Here is a 19,246-nt window from a genome sequence, read left to right as displayed (position 1 = left end):
ACAACTCTTACTATGTCAGTAATTCAACTTGACCTAAATGATCAAACTTTAAATTATACCATTGTTTGACACTTCTCCTTCCATTACTTGGTAATTTCTCGACAAAAATTTCTGATATCCTGGATAATTCTGCTAGTTAGAGAAGACCATCAACTCCTGTTACAGACTACAAAGCAGGAGCAGAGAGAGAGAGAGAGAGAGAGATCAACTTTTTTTACAAGTTAAGCACCACTCCTGGCATTTGTGTACTAGATTTCTGATGCCAACCACAAAATCTTTCTCTTTTCCCCATCAGAATATGTTCCATTGAAAAGAAAAAAAAGAAGAAGAATATGTTAGGTTTGGATTTAAGTATTGAGAAGAAAAGAAGTTTGAAAATACCAAAGCAATATATAAAGAGATTTAAAGAGAGCTTAGTTTTGTTGGCAATGTTTAGAATATGCTGTCAAGTCCTATAATCTGTGCCCTGGAATAATTTATTCATGATTTTCTTAAAGGAATGAAGTCTGTAGGTTCTTTGACTTTAGACCAAATCTTTAGGAGGTTTTGTAAAGAAGCATCAACTTAAATCTTTAAAATCAAATAAAAATATGAAACAGAGCAAAAGGTCCTTGGAATGATTGCTGCTCCCTTTGGGACACCCAACATCTGCCAGTGCTTTTAAAAATGTGAAAATGTAAACAAACATTATGCATATGTTTGAAAATTATTATTTTTGACCTTTCCACCTTCCTACTTGCAGAAACCTTCCAATTAAGGAGGGTAGGTAGGGAAAATCTCAAAGGGCCCATCAGTTCAGCTGAAGAACTGGGCAAAGATTAGTTGAGGATCCCTTTAAACTAAGGTTGTTTTTTCAACTGTATTATGTGCAACTAGGCATGATACTCCTGTGTACTTCTTGAATATTGGGCATGCTAAGTCTGCCAAATGAGTTCCTGTATTTCAGGTCCCAATATGATTTTTGTTTTTACCTCAATCAGTCCAAAAGTTTGCTTTAAATTTCTCAGTAGTTTGTTCTTCTGAAGCAAGAATCTAAGCTGCACATAAGGTAATTATTGCTTTGAGCTGAGCTTCACTCCTGGTTATATTTTCTTGGCAACAGTAAAGAAGTAGTTTGCCACCGAGTTCTTCTGGAAATTTTTTCCCTAATCCCCACTCTAGCCTAGAGCCCAAGGTTACCAGTTAACTCAGAAGCAGCGATGAACTTTCGGGATGCCTAACCCTGAAGGAATCATCACACGGACAATCTGGAGGTAGACACGATAAATGCTTATGCAAACATGCTATTCAGCCATCTCAGAATTCATCCTTTATATCCTCCCACTGGGGAAATCATACAACAAAAGTCTCTTCTGAAGGATGGGCCACTTAATGTCTTTCATTCCTATTAGTCCCTTCCAGTGCACATAGGTAACCTAACATTTCATGTAAAATTATTGATTTCACCAAGTTCCTAATGTCTTTTTTAATGTTAGCCTGGGCTATGGGTTTATATAACTTGTACAATTCGGTTCGAACTCCTGTCTATTGAAACTTGCCAAAACAGAGTTGAACCTATCTTCAGGGAGGACAAAAAATTGAATGAAAAATGGTCGGGGGACAGTTACTGGTTCATAGTCACATGCCAGTAGCTGCTTCCCATAGAATTAAGTTATAGTGTTCCTTGTCCCATGCAGGGAAGTAGAGAATAGGAAATTTTTGCCAGATCCTAATACAGGCCCAGAACCTTCTTTTCCCCCTAAGCTCCAAAACATATTTTCATCTCTCATTCCTGAAAAATGGACTTTTGATTTCCCTAGTTTTCCCTATAGCCCAAATTTAATAAATATAAGTGAACATTCCTTACAGACAATTTGCTCAATCTTTCATAACTTACCATTCTTTATTTTATTCATCTGTGGCTTCTCCATTTGGACATAGTCACTCCATTTGGATGCAGAATTAAGTTCAAGATCTACCAAGTGCTCAGTTGAGTGGGATCTTTTTTGCTATACATCCGTGATGTATTTATTTTCTGATATTTTTCCTATATAGAGTGGAAGCACCAATATAAACAAGAATCAAGTCACAAAATAAAAATTAATTTTGGTAGCATAGATATCCGCCACCCCACAGCTGTCTGTGATTTAAAGAAAATTCCAAAGTAGCTAAAATTTCAGAAAATCTATTTAGCTTCTTCCTTGTTTTCTAAAAGAAGCAGCCAGGTGTTACTAGTTAAATCTATCCTTTTTCAATAAGCATTTTCCTTTTAATTAAACTTTGTAACCCAAAAGGTGGTAAATAGGACTGCTTAATCATGTAATGGCTGAAATACATCAGAGAGTCCTTTTTCAACCCCTCTGACTATCCAAAAATGCTGTGCATTACAGGTGTCCCTTCTACTGTATTTTCTGAATGTTGCACTGTTTTATTTTTCAAAATACGTTGTTTTCCTTTTTCCCCTTATTTATTTTTTAATAAGAACATATTCTCCACTCTGATTCTGAAGTTATAATGTGAACTTTAGGTAAAAACCAAGTGAGAATTCTTCTGTCTAGATTATTTGAGGCATATTACTGAATGTAATGAAATATCATACATAAGTAAAAGAAAAGGAAAGGATTACCTGACACCTGACCGACTGAAATTAACAGTCCATCTTATTTCCAAATTAATATTGCTTACATCAATAGGAACACATTCATCCCCAACTCAGGCCAATGCAAAGTGTGCATTATAGCTTTGAAAAGGTGATAGGCATGTTGCCAGGGGAATACTAGAATAGATTGTCACATTTTTATTCAGAAATAATAATACATAAGAAAACCCCCAAATTTAAACTAGACAAATACAATACTTAACTATATCTATTGCTAACTGCATCTTTACAAAATCACTAGGCTTCAGGAGGTTAAATGCAAGGATCAACTCATCAAGATCTGTTTCTTGGATGCATCTCTCCTTTTTTCATCCATGTGTCTTACAGTTATTCAGTATTCATTTGTATCTGTGGTCTTTGTAATGGGCCTATATTAAAAGAACTGCCATCACTTTTAGTTTTATGTGAACAGTAGTATTGTTAATGATAAGCTACTGGGCAGTCTTAGGCATGAAGCTTGCTGCCAAATTGCTTGTGCTAATCAAATATGCCTCATGCTAAGTTACTTGGACATGTCTCTGCAACTGATGGCTGAATTCTATAATCTGTGATATATAATTCTACTTAACTCCTAATTAGTGCTGTTGGTTTCAATTAAGACTGTTTCAAAATAATGGTGTGCTGCCTCTTTTTTCTTTTTTCTTTTGCTGTGTTCCTTTGGGAATGAATGTCAGCTCCGTAGCTATGATGTATGTTTATTTCACTGTGTTTCTTGTGGTTCTCATATTTGGTTCTAGGAATATTTGTAACCTCTATCATTAACAACTGCAAAAGCCTAAAGTATAATATCTCAATACATTAACTGCATTTAGATCAGGCAGTTGTTAAGTGGTTGTGTAATTAAATTCTGTAATCTAGTGCAAATGGAGATGGACCAAAATTTTAAAATATCTATGTCGTAGGTAACAATTTATCTATTTTTAACAGCATTTTGTCCGATCAGCTTATTTCAATGAATATTTATTGTATTTTCCATATATTATTATTGGTCGCACAGTTAGCCACATGTTTAGACTGGATTTGGCATTTTTATCCACCTATTGAGTCCTTCCCAAGGACTTGGGATAGGCAGATGTTGTTGTTTGATGGTGTTAAAGGTATCGCTGCAGGATGTAAGCTGTTCCAGGTGAAGCTGCCTTTTGCAATTGACTGATGGCGACTTTGTCAATTCCGATGGTGTTCAAGTAGTACCCCAGATGTTTTGGGGTTGGACCCATGGCACCTGTAACTATTGGTACTATCTTTGCTTTCTTTTGCCACATTCTACTTCTATTTGCAGGTCTTTATATTTGGTGACTTTCTCCAGTTCTTTCTCTTCTATTCTGCTGTCTCCAGGTATTGCAGTGTCCACTATCCAGACTTTTTTGTCTTTCATATCAACAATTGTTAAGTCTGGGGTGTTATGTGGCAGGTGCTTATCTGTTGATGATGATGAAGAAAACCAGGGACTCCTCCTTTTATATTGAATGAGATTCATCAAATGGATGTAATAATAAATATAATTACTTATAAAGTTTATAAAAGAAAACAAGGGATTTGAGTGAAATTCATCAGATGGACAGAGAAGAACTTCAGCTCTGAAAATTCTGGCAATTGGCCCACACATTTGAAAGGCACTCAGCTTAGGGGAAACTGACCTAGGCTATTAATCACCTCCTTTTTAACCAAGTGCAGAGATCCTGAAGCTAAAAAAAATGTCAGAGCAGACAGTAAATAGACTAGGTGAATTTCTCTTGAGTGATTATGCTAGATTCTGAGCATAACAGTCCCAAAAGTCCTGGCTCTTGTGTCCCATCACTATACTTGGAGTAGAAATTATACATGCATATATGTATACAAATACACATGGATTACTGAGGGTTTTTTAAAATTTATTTTTATAATTTGCTTGATACTTGACCTTGGATTTTAAATACTATTAGTTGTCTTGTGGATTTCTGAAAAGGAAAAAGTCAGGATACAGATGACTGAGGAAGTAAAAGGGAATATGATGCAAGTGAGTATTTATAAAACTTTGCTACGTACCATGGAATATTCTGAATGCTTTAAGGAGGAAAGAGGCAAACTGTATGGATAGGTAAGGCAATGTAGAAGCCCAGGTGCTAAGCCCCACATAGCAACAATTTTATTAAACAAGTTTTTTTAAACAAACCAGGATTTCCTAAATTCAAATGTGTGCTCCTTCTTTTTCCTCCTTGTTCTAACAATAACTGTATCACTATATATAGTGAGTATATCTATATCATCTGTATCTATGAAGTCACCCTCTTGTTTAAATGATTACAAATACAGATTGAAGTAAATTTTAATGAAAACTTGCATTTTTAAAACACAGTTTTAAAACTTAAAAAGCACAATTCTGCTTATACAGTCTTAATATACCTCTTCCTTCTCTCAGCTAGGTAGGCAGAAAAATATTGGAAATGCATAACAGTGAGATTTAATTAATGTCAAAAGTTGTCAATAAACTTTAGTTGCAATTGGAATAAGCTTAGCATAATGAATCTTGCAATCTTACTGACTAATGTACCTGCCACTAAAATCCATGCAGAAAGTGACTAGCATTGACTTCAGTAAGATAACATTTAGAGATTTGTACTGGTGGGCCAAAAAGACATATAGATCAAATCACACAACTGGAGTCAATGTTATTGGTAGTGTTATCTCTGCCAATAATGCATTTGTTTATGTCAGCCCGATTGGAGGAAACTGATTCATGTAGCTGAAAATACTGTATTTATTTCTTTGTTAACATTGTGTTTATTCAGAATTTATAAAAGGAATATATTTATAAGGGGGGCAGATAAAGTCTCCCCTTACATCCATAAATTCACCACCCCATTTGCAGATGGAAAATTTGGTGGTTAATTGTGAGGGGTTTTGTTGTTTTTAATGAAGGGTCAGAGTTCTTTGCAAAGTTGGGGATTTATCCTTGCTAGTATAGCAATCTTCACTTGAGGGGAACAGTGCCATGGCAAAGTTCTGGCCAGGGTTAACTTAATTTCATTTGTTGCATTCCCTGTGATTATTCTGGGTGAGCACTGAATACAAAAAAAGCACTGAGTATGAAATAATGCAAGGGTTGGTAAAGAGACTCCAAGAGATCCCCCCCCCCAATTTTAAAAAACAATTTAATGTCATTTTGACATTCTCATACAAGGATGTCAAAATCTAAAGGAGAAAGGGAAGAGTGCCCACAATACAGAAAGGGTGCCTACTATATCGTTTTGCTTGTGCATGTAATTCATTAAAACTCTCATTTTTCAGTGTTTGTTTTATTTTGTATCTTTGCTGTATCTAAGGAAGATTTCTGGAATCTTACAAGAAATCTTACCATAAATCAGCAAGTAATGTGTGAGTTTAGAAATAGTCCTGAATAAAGTCACATTCAAGTAGGGACTATTATCATAACCATAAATGATAAATAAGTCTTTAATGTATTATGCAACATGGAAAGTCTCTGCTGTTCATACTGAGAGGCATGGAAGCCCATTCTATATTCCTGCTTTGGGAGCAGGTGTTTTGTCGTTGCATACCAGAATTCCATATATATATATATATATATATATATATATTATACAGTGGGGCAAAAAAGTATTTAGTCAGCCACCAATTGTGCAAGTTCTCCCACTTAAAAAGATGAGAGAGGCCTGTAATTTTCATCATAGGTATACCTCAACTATGAGAGACAAAATGGGGGGGGGAAATCCAGAAAATCACATTGTCTGATTTTTAAAGAATTTATTTGCAAATCATGGTGGAAAATAAGTATTTGGTCACCTACAAACAAGCAAGATGTCTGGCTCTCACAGACCTGTAACTACTTCTTTAAGAGGCTCCTCTGTCCTCCACTCGTTACCTGTAGTAATGGCACCTGTTTGACCTTGTTATCAGTATAAAAGACACCTGTCCACAACCTCAAACAGTCACACTCCAAACTCCACTATGGCCAAGAGCAAAGAGCTGTCGAAGGACACTAGAAACAAAATTGTAGACCTGCACCAGGCTGGGAAGAGTGAATCTGCAATAGGCAAGCAGCTTGGTGTGAAGAAATCAACTGTGGGAGCAATCATTAGAAAATGGAAGACATACAAGACCACTGATAATCTCCCTTGATCTGGGGCTCCATGCAAGATCTCACCCTGTGGGGTCAAAATGATCACAAGAACGGTGAGCAAAAATCCCAGAACCACATGGGGGGACCTAGTGAATGACCTGCAGAGAGCTGGGACCAAAGTAACAAAGGCTACCATCAGTAACACACTACGCTGCCAGGGACTCAAATCCTGCAGTGCCAGACGTGTCCCCCTGCTTAAGCCAGTACATGTCCAGGCCTGTCTGAAGTTTGGTAGAGAGCATTTGAATGATCCAGAAGAGGATTGGGAGAATGTCATATGGTCAGATGAACCCAAAGTAGAACGTTTTAGTCTAAACTCAACTCGTCGTGTTTGGAGGAGAGAGAATGCTGAGTTGCATCCAAAGAACACCATACCTACTGTGAAGCCTGGGGGTAGAAACATCATGCTTTGGGGCTGTTTTTCTGCAAACGGACCAGGATGACTGATCTGTGTAAAGGAAAGAATGAATGGGCCCATGTATCGTGAGATTTTGAGTGAACACCTCCTTCCATCAGCAAGGGCATTGAAGATGAAACGTGGCTGGGTCTTTCAGCATGACAATGATCCCAAACACACCACCCGGGCAACAAAGGAGTGGCTTCGTAAGAAGCATTTCAAGGTCCTGGAGTGGCCTAGCCAGTCTCCAGATCTCAACCCCATGGAAAACGATGGCTGGTGTGGGTCTTCCGGGCTGTGTGGCCATGGTCTTGAAGTCTTGTTTCCTAATGTTTCACCAGCACCTGTGACCTGCATCTTCAGAGTGCAGGAGCACAGACAGGAACTGCTCCTGTCTGTGCTCCTGCACTCTGAAGATGCCGGTCACAGGTGCTGGCGAAACATTAGGAAACAAGACTTCAAGACCACGGCCACACATCCCGGAAGACCCACACCAGCCATTGTATGCCGGCCGTGAAAGCCTTCGACAATACATCCCATGGAAAAGCTTTGGAGGGAGTTGAAAGTCCGTGTTGCCCAGCGACAGCCCCAAAACATCACTGCTCTAGAGGAGATCTGCATGGAGGAATGGGCCAAAATACCAGCAACAGTGTGTGAAACCTTGTGAAGACTTACAGAAAACGTTTGACCTCTGTCATTGCCAACAAAGGATATATAACAAAGTATTGAGATGAACTTTTGATATTGACCAAATACTTATTTTCCACCATGATTTGCAAATAAATTCTTTAAAAATCAGACAATGTGATTTTCTGGATTTTTTCCCCCCATTTTGTCTCTCATAGTTGAGGTATACCTATGATGAAAATTACAGGCCTCTCTCATCTTTTTAAGTGGGAGAACTTGCACAATTGGTGGCTGACTAAATGCTTTTTTGCCCCACTGTATATATATATATACACACACACATACATACACACACACAGATATAAATAAAAATTATATGGCTACTCATCTCACAAGAAGTGATTCTGCACAGCGTACAGCATAAATATGGCATAATAAACAAGTCAAGCACATGTTGGAATTGTATAATGCCTAAGTTCTTTATGCAAGTGTTGGGAAATGCCCTTCTGACTGAATGGGAGAAGAATAGATATCTGTGACTAACCATCCTATCCAATTTAAGTATTAGCCAATAGAAGCTGGCTATTAATCTGTGATTTGTGATTTAACCAATGTGTTGATTTGTAATACATTCTAATTTCATTATTTTATTGTGTTTGGCAATATATTATATTACACTGTGTGCTGCATTGAGAGTCTAGGAATCTTAGGAAATTCAGCTAGGTACATGGAATTAAAGTACATGAGTAACTAAAAAAATGTATGTGCATAGGCTGACCTGTCTAAACTGTTCTGTTCATCTGCACATTGTTTAAAAAAGTGATTCCTAAATTACATGTTGTAGATACTATAGCAGTTCTTCAAAAATTAAACCATTATATTAGTTATATCCTTCAAGAGTAGGAAGAGTCTATAGATCCTCCTTTTCTTTGCCATTATTTACAATTACATAATTCCGAGTAAGAACCCAGCAGACTTCCTTTCTGTATAAGTAGAAAGTTCTAGAAGTGGGATTAGAAGAATAGGGAACTTCTTATAGTAGAGATCTATGTTTAAGAAATTCCCCCTCTCAAGCATCATGCTTAGAAGGGGCTCTGAAGAGTCATGCAGTGAAGGGAAGAAATAAAAGAACAGATCATGCTTCAATGTGAGGTCCTGTTCTGAGTTATATTTCTAGATTCCTCAGTTTCACAGATCATTAGGAGGAGCTCAGCTGAATCATATCAAAAATGTATCTAGTTTAGCCCCTTCTTTGCCTCTGTGGTCAGTCATTTGCATCTTAGAACCCAGAATCAGAATATGAAGTCATCAATCTGTTATATATTCTAACATCTAACAGTAGTGTATCTCCTGACATTGATAGTTAGAAGTTTATACCTTGCCTCTGTGTTGTGAGATACCACTTAATCATCAAGATGCAATTTGTTCCCTCTATTTCTTTGGCATGCAAAGGGCATGGCATACAGATTGCTCCAAATTCTAGACAGGAAGGAATTGGCAGTCTGCATAAAACAGCTAGAAAGAGGGTCAATAGTTCAAGAAAAAAAGTAGAAGGATTTGTAGTGGTGCTAACTCATAAGGATGGAAAGCAAGATGGAGCAGAACAGAGCTCACTATGGCAGCTGCATCTTTTGGAATCACAAACATCTGTTTTCACTATGACATACAAAATTCATTAGAAATGGTCATATGTGTGTGTGTATGCTGCAGCTTTCCTGGCCAGAATGAGAATGGAATGTGAGTCACTGTCTCATTGTCCCATGAGTCATCTTAGTGGATAAAGCTATCTTAGTGAGACTTTGACGAAAAGAATAAATACCTCTTCTCAAGCATTTGTGAATACAGCTGCTGGATCCATGCCATGTGTGTGTTTAATGGAAGTCTGTGGTAATTGCAAATTAATGCCAAATAATTAACCAGGGATAAATAATGTTGGTCAAATTACATTTCCTATAAGTAGTTCCAAATGAACATATAACATTAAGGATGCTTGAGGGATTCAGTCTTAGCAAGGAGAAACTGATACATGGATCAGTGGTTAACCAGTTTTTGATGTTCACAAATATTCATATACTTTTCTCAGGAAAATAAAAATAAAAATTGCATATCTGTGTTTTGAAAGTAAATGCCTTTAGAAATATTATTGGGATGATCATTCAAATGTATAATTAAATTTGTACTAGAATGCAAATTTTATGGAGTAAAATATAAATCAGTAAATTAACAGAGACAGAATGCAAGAGATTTATAAATGGGCATATGCAAATAACTAAAAACAAAATAATTCACATATCCCTCAATAATGTGTCAGTAAAACTTAGGTGCTTAATGAATTTTATAATCAAGTGTAAGATAAAAAATTAATTAGAGCATTTAAAACTGGAATAGAGGAAGTATGTATGGCAAGTGGAAAATAAGCATTATAATAAATCTTTTTGGATCTTTTCTCCTGATCTTTCATTCACAGTCAATTGTCCTCCATAGTTTTAGTTCAGTTTTGTTTTCTGTATTCCCTTGGCTAAACAAATGCAAACCAAGGGTCCATACATCTTCACTTTTTAAGACAGATGATTTGGTGTGTATAAAACTCTATTAGCATCTCCAAAGAATATCAGATTCTTACAAAGTATTTTTAAGTCTTACATTATTTTCTTAGGAAATGGTCCTTTGTGTATCACACCATGGTGACTTTCCCCTTAATGCTTAGAATTACAGTTATGCCTGATTTATGACCTCAGCCTCTGCCTAAAACATGCATTAGCAAGGTAACATCAGGAGAATGTATTCTCCCTTAAAAATACTGTAAAAATCCTCACTTCTTTCCCCAGTTGCTACTGTGGGATATTTTCCCTTTGGGGTGGGGGAGGAGGGTAAGTTATTTTGAAAATGTTAAGAAAATCAATTTAGCATGACTGACCAGGAATATGTCTTATTTTTTCCCACAGGAAAAAGCTCAGCATTTACAGAGTGCTCTTGTCTCTCAAGTAGATAAATCCACACAGACTGAAGTTGTAGGCCATGATGTAAGTAACTGTACTTTACAGGGATTTTTTTCTCTTTTATCTCCTGAATTAATATTTAAATCTCTACGAGCCTCTTTTTTCTTGCCACTCCTGTGCTTGTGTATTGATGTAAAAGTGGACCACCTCATTCATCTTTTGCTCTTAAATGATTCTCAAATGCCTTCTGCAACTGAAAAAAATAAAATAAAATCTCTGTCTACTGTCATGCGATGCTTCAATAATTACATGTCTTATCAACAGTCTTCTTCCATTCTCTAAATTTGCTCTGGGATGAATATGAGAAAATTTATCATCAGAATTTGAAATCTTTCCATATACATGTACATTTACTTGCTTATCAATAACTGGATGAATTTATTATACATATAATGATCAAAAGCTCAATCATTTTATTTTATTTCTCAATATTGTATTATAAAGGAAAGCCTCCAGATGTTAGTCAAGAGTTTTAGATTCATATTTTAATCATTGGGTCTCAATAGGGAATATTGCTAGGTAATTTAACTGAAATTTAGTTGTTTTCCCCTGGTGAGATTATGAACTGTGACTAGTAAGAAAATGCTCATGTTGATGGAACAGCTAGGTGTGTTGGTTTCTGCTTTCTTTCCCTTTACAACCTGCCTTCAAAGAGTATTGGTAATCAAGGTTTGGAGAGAAAACCTAAAACAAAATTATCTTTTCCTTAAAGAGCATTCTGTTATCTTTTGTTTTATGGTGTCTTCTAAAGTAAATCTCTGACCTTTGATGTGAGCTCTGTCCTTTGATGTGGATTGCTGTCTTGTTTACTTGTATGGAATTTCTATTTCTCAAGTTTGGAGTGAACTGCATGGAATAGCTTTGTGTGGGTTACTGTTTTGTTTTGTTTTTGTGGGTTTCTTTTTTGGTGAAATTTACATTAAATTTAAAGGATTGTCTTGCCATTAAGAAACATGGGAATTGGAGGAGATTCTATCTTGGGGCTGTCCACAATTAACAGTGATAACATAGTTACATGGGAAAAATGTACCACCTGAACTATTGCATATCCAAATTTTTATCTCTGCATTCATTTATGAGGCTTCATCCTGAATTGGACTGCTCTGTGGTTGGCTTATTTTTCTACTTATGTCCTACCTATCAGTAGCCACCAATGAGATTCTATAAAAATAATAACATTAACAACTAAAAATCTATTAAAAACAGTATAGTAATGCATCAGAAAGAGCAACGAATTGCAACAGCAGGGAGCACCATCAATTTTACAGTGAATTAATAACAATATTAATAAATCTTAATCAAGCTGAAATCCAACTGAAATAAATTAAATCAGAAGCAAAACAAAATTACATCAGGAAGAATCTTGATTAAGACTATTAATGGGTCTTTCTGGAAAGGGAACTTATAGGGGTACCATCACTGAGAAAATACTTGCTTTTTCCATAAGTTTAAGATAAGTGTTTTGTATCTAACTATCTATTTCACCTATCCTATGTATTCAGGTGTTGCTTTCCACATGCTTTCCTAAATCATTCATTAATTTAAATAAAATATTTTTCATCTGCATGTTAATTTCTCTGATTAACCAAATCAATACAGAAGTTTTAAAGCCCCTAATGGATATTATTATTACTATGTCTTTTCTTTTATTCAAATTTGGTAGTTTCTTTAAAAAAATGTGTGCCAGATGTACTTTAAGAGATGCTGTAGCTGAGAACTAGTTTTGGTTCATTTGGGAAAGGTTGCCTGTTAAGCAGCTAATATAGGTTATGTTGGTCCACAGAGTTTTATTCTCTGGTTGGAAACAATGGATGTTTAAAATCATGGTGTCTTGAAGATGTTCTCTAACACGTGCTTTAAAGCTTCATATACTAAAATGAAATGCAGTGTTCTGTTGTTTTCATAAAGCTTTGAACAAATTCTTTCCTTTATAGAATGGATTTGCAAAATTGATTTTCTTGAGCCTTTGTTCACCTTTTACTCTGACCTCATTTTGGTTTCTTATCAACAGACTATTTTCAGTAGTTAGCAATGATTATATTCCATTTCACTTCCTACAAGAAAGGGATGACTGACAAGGGTACATTAGAAAGGAGGCCTTTTTTTCTTTTGACATATGTGTAGTGTTTTAGACTCCATTTTAATTATTATTATTGTAGCACCATCCTACATATTTTAATTATTATTTAAATATTTATTGTTACCCTTTTCTAACAGTTAAAATATTTTTAATGCAAACTTCTTAAACACAAAGGATTGGTAACACAAATGTTGTTTTATGTCTCTGTTGCCAGTGATACATGGACCTTAATGTTTGAGACTTCATTTGACATTCTCTTCTTCTTTTTAAAGGCCCTGTGGAATTCTTCATGTACTGACGGTTCAGTTTACAAACCTATCAGCATCTCATTGGTACCAACATTTTAATTGAATAAAATATGCCTGGAAACATGCCACATAGACCACTAGTTTAACCCTCTCTGATTTGCTTATGTAAAGAGGAATCTGCATTGGTTTCAGCTGTTTGTCATATTTAATAACATCTCTAGAGTGACGGGGGGAAAAAACTTATTCAACAACCACAAAATACTCTTAACTATTCTCTCAGCTGCATTAGGCAATAATTGATCAATTATGACCAAATTTTGCAGAATTGAAATAAAATACAATTGTTCCTCTATTACTTGTGTATATTTTATTTATCCTTTGGGGCAAAAATATTAGATATATTGCCACAGCTTCTATGAAGCAGGATGATACAACCTGCTTCAGACAGCACCGTGATGAAGGAGAGATTGTGGAATGCAAGAACTGATGTCAGGAGCATTTATTGCTTCAAATTGAATGTTAGTTCTAGCAGGAAAAATTTGGAGTAGCAAAATGGCTTGCACAAGAACTAACACATTGGATCCCACAAATTTAAGACTAGTTGTATAATCAAGTTGATTGTTGAAGGGTACAGATGTAAACAAAGCATAATTTAATGTTATGTAAGTGATTTATCCATGGTAACCTTTAATGACATGTGAAACAACTGAAGAAAGTCATCTGCAATTCCCCTTCCTCCCCAGCAAGTTTCCCCAATATGGCTGGCCAATTGTCATTTTTGCCTTTGTTTATTGTTTTGCAAACAAAAATGCAGGAGTATAGAGGCCTGATTACAACTGGGTCAGATGTCTCCTTCCTTAGCCCTTTCTGTCCAGAGTGAAGTCATGCTGTAGAAGCAATTCCACTTTGTGACCATTTCTGTAACCCAGCTCTATGTCTGGAAATGGGATAGGGTTTGAATGATATATGGAACCATAGTTCAGGTAAAATAAATTACACAAGTGTTTAGTTCATTTTAATCAGAGTTTCAACTGGGATCTAAGTTCAGATGTTCTTTTAAAACCAATTTTAATATGTAATCTACTAGATATTTCAAGAGATATTAAAGAAAATGGCCAAATACAAGGGGAAACAAGGAGGCATAAATTTTCAAGGTCAGGAAGAGGAAAGAAACCTTCAGATTAAAAAAAAAAATGCATTTCTGAATTAAATGCATCCTATGTTATATTTCAGAACACTTTCTCCAAACAATATTCTCTAATTATGTTAATTAATACTGATATATGATGATACAAAGAGGAAAAATTTAGCACTATTATATTTGGGAGGCTGTGGATCAAAATTATCCACTGAATGGTACCACACAGTCATGTAGTTGCCAACCCCAAAGCAAAAGATAATATTGGAGAAGATGATTCTGTGGTATGAAATTTAACAGGCCATTAAGAGGGACTCTGACTTTTTTTTTCCTTTTTGTTTTCCCTAATGGAATTCTAACAGGACTAATTGCTGACAAGAAATGAAAAGCATGATAGTTTCTTCATAGAATACATTACTGTAAGGCCATGTTTCTCAAAGTGTGGGCCATGACCCTCAGGGTAGTTGTGAGACAATGGATTGAGAAGTGCCAGAGTGGATCTTCTTTGCAAGTCCTTTCTGAGCAGGCTTGATACGTAAATATTAAGCATTGCAACAGTTCCAGAATCTTAACCGGAGTCTTCCCCCCATTTTTTACACAGAAGACATCCTCCATTCAGTGTATCCTTTTTATTTTTCAACTGCTATCATATAAGTCGTCCACTTTAAAAATTTTAACATTTTGGTTATCATTATGATATAAAACATGAATACAATATTGCATAACCTCCAAAAGTAGATTTAGAGATATATTTTCAGTCCCAACCAGAAATTAAATATTTAATCTTGAGATAATAATATGGTGATATATTTAATATGATATTCATTCATGTTCTTTAACCTCCCACTAAACTTATATGAGAGCACAAATTGGTAAGTCATAACTCAAGTTCTTACTTCGGTAAATTTCCCAAATGTGTATATCTCTCCTAGTTATTTGAAAGAATTAGGGACAAACTATTGGAATGTAAAATATCATATCACTGCTGCCATTCCAAGGCTTGATATTGGTTTGCTTGGGAGTGTTTGTATTTTTTTTTTTAACTCAAGTGTAACTCTACCCACATGGGGACTACTGCTTACAAGGAAGACGAACCTCTTTCTTATTGATGACAAAAAACAAGAACAAGGTGGGAGGCTTAAAAAAAACCCCTTCATTGGTGTCAATATTGCAAACAGAAAAATAAGGCAATATACTATTTGTATAATTCTGTTTTGGTTAAAATACATATATACTGATATTTACATATATTTAACCATAGTGCTACAAATATCTAGTATTCCTGGGGAATTGCTTGGAAGGTGCAAATGTAAGGGCTATTTTGATTCTCTATGTTTGGCTTTTGGTCATGGCAATTCTGTAAACATATTTAGTTCATCATGCTTAGAGCAGCCTTCCTAGATCTGTCTCTAGAAATAAGGTGCCCTTGTCTAATGCTGGTAACATTCTTTGCTTGGGCTCCATGCTACCCCCGATTATGTCCCAAACCCTTGCAGCTCTTCCTCCTCTTCCTGCTGCTGGCCCCTTCTGAGCCTCTCTAGCATTTCCCCTTTTTCCACAAAGATTGGTTTATCTTTGCAGACCATGCCACTAGGGAACACTCCCTTCCAGCAGCCTTGTAAAGACCGAGCTGCTCTTTGCAAAGCTCCTATGTCTGCCTGGCAGTGCTCAGCACAGGGAAATTCATCTCCCTCTGGCTGTGGCTGATTCTCAGCCATTTTCTTTTGCTGTCTAGTTGTCACTAACTTGGTGCCTGAATTGGGGAGGGGGGGGCTCAGTGCTCAAAGAGGCTGCTAGCGTGCCAGCCAGCACTTTGACAACCCCTAGTGTGGCAGTAATTTTCAGGGCGTCCACTCACAGCTCCTACTCCACAATGGGGATTTTCCTTATGTCTCCAGAGATGCTTTCAATTATTTTCTTCCTTTTGGGGACAACCTTCACAACCAAAACTCTGTGATTAGGGACATGTCCTTGTGTCAATTAGATCCTGCATAGTGATGTTCTTGATCCTGACTGGGATCATGGGCAGGGACTGTGCAGTTTCCTGAGGCTTTGCATAACTAGCTGTTTGCATCTCTTACTTTGGGCACATGTTGCTTCCATGATGAGACTTCCCACATTTGAAACATTTAATGGGAATTGCCTTGCTTAAAATCCCTTCGCCTCCTTTAGGGGCATCCCACCCCTCTTTTAGAAGAAAACACTAGCTCCTCTTTTGGGGAGGAAGGGGTTTGCTTTTTCCCCAACCTTCCTTTCTTCTGGTCATCATCTAGCAGTCTTTTCTACTTTTTGGGCTGCTGCATAGCCCTCAGCTAGTCTTATTGCTCCTCTCTAGTTTCTGGCTGGTGCCCCTGCACCCAGAAACGAATAGGCCTAGGTAAGATCTCTGTAAACTGCTCTAACACTGTCAGCTGTAATATCTCATACACAGTTCTGCATGGGACATCCAGTTGTAACAGATTATTAGCTGCCTCCTCCAGGATAGCCCATGTTTCATAGAAACCTTGTTTCGCATCGAACACATGGTCCCCGAACTTTTGCCAATAAGTCTGAGGAGGTGTTTGGAAAATTGCCTCCTTCATAGCATCGTAATCTCCTGCTTGAGCTCCTGGCAATTGCATGAACAAACGAAAGGCTCTCCCAGCCAAATGTAGAACTAATCTAGCCATCCAGCTTCTTTTTGGCCAGCCTCATGTTCTAGCTCTCTGCTCAAACATAGCTAGATAGTGCTACGTAATTTCACAGGCACAGATATTACCTCAGCCCCCACATCTTCCTCCTCAGATTCTTCCTCCTGTTCCAATTCTCTCCCATCTGTTTTACCTCCCTCCTTTTTCAGGTTCTGCACAAGCTGCTTGAATGTTCTCTTTCTGGCTTTCAATTTTTCTTTCCCATTTTCTTTGCTCCTGCTCAAACTCCTGATAATCACTCATGATGATCTTCCACTGTTGCCTCTTCTCCCTTTGAGCTGCCACCATGGCATGCCTGGCATCTACCATTTCTTACATGCTTTGCAATTGATCTTCCATCTCCCCACCCCACCCCTGAGACCACCAAACACGTTAGCAAACTTCTAGTAATTGCTCTCTTTGGATTCAGTAGCTTGGCAAGCACCTCTTCCCTCTCATTCATCCATTGTCTGTGTGCACAACAACTGCCATCTTAATACACAACCAGTCCCTGTTCAGGCACCATTTATATGTCACAATGTGACTGGATTCTTTTAGAACTGGAGGTGTATTTAGGTTTACAAGGGTGGCAGTTGGCACAGAGAAACCGAGACAGTGAAGGTTTTTATACTTCTTCTTTACTATATACAGCAAAACTATTTATAACAGGTATTTACAACAAGATAACAACAACAACTTATTAAACTTGTGTGCCACCCATCTATCAGTGACTGGATGGCTCACAACAATCAACAAAGAAATTACAATACAACATAAAGATCCTGGCTTCTACCCAGTGTCAGTTTTCCCTGTGTCCCTCTCTCAGAGACTATTCCTCTGTAACTCTCCCCTTAAATGCTTAACCTCCTCTCCTTTCACACCATCTCCCTCCCCCATTTCTGAGATTATGAAGAGAGAATAAAAAGAAGGAATGTGCTGGATTTATGAGTGAAGGTGCTCAGCACTGCTCATCTCCTTTCCTTGGATCTGCTCAGCCGATCACCATCTGCGTCTCCTTCGCTGAAGGAAGAACCTCTCTTGGGGGTCTTCTCCCAAGTCCTTCCCCAGATACTAGGGCTTCACCAAAGACTCCAACCATCTGTCTGTAGTCAGCCATCTCCAGCCTACCTCTCCCCACCACAGGCCTGGATAGCAGCCAGGTCAGCTCATCAGCCTACATGAGAGTACACTCATGCATCAAGGCTAGAATTGACCTTCTTCTCTCCTTTTTCTCTCTCCTTTTGCACAACAGCAGCCATACCAAGCGACTAAAAACTATATGCCCCATTGCATAAACACTAACGTGCAGGGTTCTTGACAATAATATGGAAATAATTTTTCAGTGCATTGTTCTAGGATTCTTTTCAACTTCTCAGTCTGTCCTAAAAACCCTGGTATCTCCCATCCAAGTATTAATTAGCCCAACCTTGCTTAGTCAAGCACTGAAACTTGCTAAAACATTTATTTTGAACATGCCAAGCAACCAAGACTTAGAACATAGTTGGAGGCAAGGAGGATATTGTGCTTCCCTATTTTAATTCTGTGTAAACAGGCAGCCACATCCACGGGCTTTTACTAAGTTGAAAAATGTGGGAAGTGCAAAACTAGGCTCATCCTCTTCCGTGGTTCCTTTAAAAATGCTCAGACAGATGGAAAGTACAGATGCCTCTCCCACCTATCCACATGCTGAGTTCCTGATAACAATCTCCCTCTGTGCCTGAAATTTTATGTTACTGAAGGCGTGATTGCTATTCATGTCATTAATGTAGCCAGAAGAAAACTGTTTGTTTTGCACTGCAAAAACGTTATGAAATATTTCCCATTGCTTTTAGGCATTTGTAATAAAAAGCACAGAGCTTTCCGCAGGACTATAGTAGATCTCTTAAGCACGCTCATCTCAAAGAGAATTCCACCAAACTCAACAGGATGTACTTAACACTCAGTTTGATTAAATTGTGATGCTGATCTAAAAATCGACATCTTCCTATATTTTATGTTTGTTTACCTTACCTTTTCCACTTTCTATTTCAGTGTAGAATATTCTGTTTGATGTCTTTGGAAAAACTTAAATATTTTACTGTTGTTTTATGGCAGGGATAATTGAAACAAACAAATAAACAAAAACCGGCAGCAGGCTAATCCCTTTATTTCCAAAAGCTGGTTTCCTGCTGAGTTGGTGGGTGCTGTTTGTTTTGATTGATATCTTTTTAATGATTCCTTAATTGAATTTTTAAAATATGTTTGTTATTTTACTTTTATTATTGGTAGCTCCTTGAGCACCATATACTGCTAGAAAGACAGGGCAGTAGGTAAAAGTAATAAGATAACTCTTG

At 37.1% G+C, this 19,246-nt stretch overlaps 1 protein-coding gene across 4 annotated transcripts in view; it reads left to right on the top strand.

Annotated features, from left to right (window-relative positions):
* The window catches only part of CCSER1 (coiled-coil serine rich protein 1), a 738,752-nt gene that overhangs the window by 430,873 nt on the left and 288,633 nt on the right, over window positions 1-19,246 (top strand). For 3 of the 4 annotated variants that reach the window (XM_088133054.1, XM_088133055.1, XM_088133056.1), the window contains exon 9: window positions 10,725-10,802. In XM_088133054.1, coding sequence (XP_087989180.1) covers window positions 10,725-10,802 — 78 coding nt within the window. Of the gene's footprint in view, window positions 1-10,724; window positions 10,803-13,130; window positions 13,453-19,246 lie in introns of those variants that run through there. The other variant, XM_088133057.1, reaches the window with a different exon arrangement.

Source organism: Python bivittatus, unplaced genomic scaffold (genome assembly GCF_059951505.1).
Source record: "Python bivittatus isolate LINGU-HERP-01145 unplaced genomic scaffold, Pbiv_v1 ctg000070_np1212, whole genome shotgun sequence".
In the NCBI taxonomy this organism is placed as follows: domain Eukaryota; kingdom Metazoa; phylum Chordata; class Lepidosauria; order Squamata; family Pythonidae; genus Python; species Python bivittatus.
This window is presented reverse-complemented; position numbering and strand designations above follow the sequence as displayed.